At 72.5% G+C, this 2,177-nt stretch overlaps 1 protein-coding gene across 1 annotated transcript in view; it reads left to right on the top strand.

Moving 5' to 3' along the window:
* The first annotated feature begins 1,103 nt into the window (after positions 1-1,103).
* Positions 1,104-2,177, top strand: part of GPR153 (G protein-coupled receptor 153) — a 2,760-nt gene continuing 1,686 nt past the window's right edge. The window contains exons 1-3 of the mRNA XM_026085435.1: positions 1,104-1,459; positions 1,536-1,965; positions 2,043-2,168. Coding sequence (XP_025941220.1) covers positions 1,104-1,459; positions 1,536-1,965; positions 2,043-2,168 — 912 coding nt within the window. The remainder of the gene's footprint in view (positions 1,460-1,535; positions 1,966-2,042; positions 2,169-2,177) is intronic.

A 2,177-nucleotide genomic window follows, 5' to 3' on the forward strand; every position in this document is an offset into this window, starting at 1 on the left:
CCGCCGCGGTCCCCGGGACAGGGACGGCGGCCGGGCGTCCTGCTACGGCACCTGGCGGGTCAGCACCGGTCCTGCCTGGCACCGGAGCAGCCGAACCTGAGCGCTGCCGCCGGCCCGGGACAGGCAGCGCCCGCTCGGCCCGGGGGCTGCAGCCGGGTGGGCCGCGGCCACACTCGGGGCATGCAGTTTCGTGCCCTGGTCCAGCTGCTGGCCACCCGCTCCCACGGGGCTGTGAGCCGGGCTGCCTTCCCTCCCCRCTCGCGTGCCAGAGCCGGGAGACCAGCTCCTGTTGGTGGGCAGCATGTGCCGGGTGCAGGACGCGGCGTGCGTGAGCCCTGGCCTCCTCCAGCAAGGGGCCCGGCGAGAGCACGGCCGGCCGACTGACCGACAGCCCTTCCTTCTGCCTTCTCCTGCCTGCTCTGCCTCTCGCCTGCGTGATGCCCCCGGGGGAAGCCAAGCCGTGCGAGCGGCGCCTGGAGCCGGCAGCGATCCGGCCTCTCCGCCGTGCTGTGCCAGCCCCGCTCCTGCTCTGGTGCTGGGCAGCAGGGAGCTTCCCGGGGGTGTTTGCCATTTCTGCGGCGCGGGGGCCGGGGTTCTCCCCTTACAGCACAGCCGACTCCGTCGCTTCTTTTTCCAGCGTTATTTTCTTTTTTAAGAAAGAAAATCCACGCCTTTTAGCGGGAAGCCTGGAATAGCTGCGGGAGCCGGCGAGCCGCGCGCCTGGCCCGGGGGTGGGCAGCCCGGCCTTCCCGTGGCCGTGCCACGCTGGGAAGCCCGGGGCCGGGGCGGCGCGGCGGTGCACGGCACAGCACGGCACAGCATGGCACGGCGCAGCCTTCCCGGGGAGTCTAATTATAGCAGCTCAGCGCCGGGCTGCCGAGCCTCTCCGCTCCCGCTAACGCAGCCGCTCCGGCGCGGCAGCAGGCGCAGCGGGAGCTCGGCTTGACTCGGCTCGGCGTGACACCGCGGTGGCGGCGGCTGACGGCCCTCTGCTCGCTTGCAGGTGCCGGCGCCGCGCGGGAGCGCCCGGCCGCCGCGAGCCCCCGATGGCCCCCGGCGCGGCGTAGGATGCGGCGGGCCGGCGCGCGCCGCGGGCCGCCGCCATGAGCGACGGGCAGCGGCTGCCGGGCAACGCAGCGGCCTGGCTGGCGTGCGCCGGCGTCGCGCTGCTCGCCAACGCCTGGGGCATCCTCAGCGTCAGCGCCAAGCAGAAGAAGTGGAAGCCGCTGGAGTTCCTGCTGTGCGCCCTGGCGGGGACGCACATCCTCAACATCGCCGTGCCCATCACCATGTACTCGGTGGTGCAGCTGCGGCGCCGGCACTCCGGCTACGAGTGGAACGAGGGGCTCTGCAAGGTCTTCGTCTCCACCTTCTACACCCTCACCCTCGTCACCTGCTTCTCCGTCACCTCCCTCTCCTACCACCGCATGTGGATGGTGCGCTGGCCCGTCAACTACAGGTGCGGGGCGGCGGCGGGGGGGAACGGCCRCCCGCCGGCCCCGGCGCCGCCCGGCACGCTCTCCCTCTGCCGCCAGGCTCAGCAACACCCGGAAGCAGGCCGTCCACACGGTGATGGGGATCTGGATGGTCTCCTTCATCCTCTCCACGCTGCCGGCGGTGGGGTGGCACGACACCGCCGAGCGCTTCTACGCCCGCGACTGCCGCTTCATCGTGACGGAGATCGGCCTGGGCTTCGGCGTCTGCTTCCTGCTCCTCGTCGGCGGCAGCGTGGCCACGGGCGCCGTCTGCACCGCCATCGCCCTCTTCCAGACCGTCTCCGGCCGGCTGCGCCCCGGCGCCGACGGGAACCGCTTCCACGTGCCCGCCATCGTGGTGGAGGACGCGCAGGGCAAGCGGCGCTCCTCCATCGACGGCTCCGAGCCCGTCAAGACCTCCCTGCAGATCACCTACCTCATCACGGCCATCGTGCTCCTCTACGACGTCCTCATGGGCTTCCCCGTGCTGGTGAGCGCGGCGCGGTGCCGCGGGGCGGGCGGCTCGGCATGGCGCGGTGCCGCGCGTGACGCCCATCGCCGCCGCAGGTGGTGAGCTTCGCCAGCCTCCGCTCGGACGCCTCCTACGACTGGATGGTGCTGTGCGTCATCTGGTGCTCGCTGGTGCAGTCCCTGCTGCTGCCGCTCTTCCTCTGGGCCTGCGACCGCTACCGCGCCGACCTG

Source organism: Apteryx rowi, unplaced genomic scaffold (genome assembly GCF_003343035.1).
Source record: "Apteryx rowi isolate R43461 unplaced genomic scaffold, aptRow1 scaffold_67, whole genome shotgun sequence".
In the NCBI taxonomy this organism is placed as follows: Eukaryota; Metazoa; Chordata; class Aves; order Apterygiformes; family Apterygidae; genus Apteryx; species Apteryx rowi.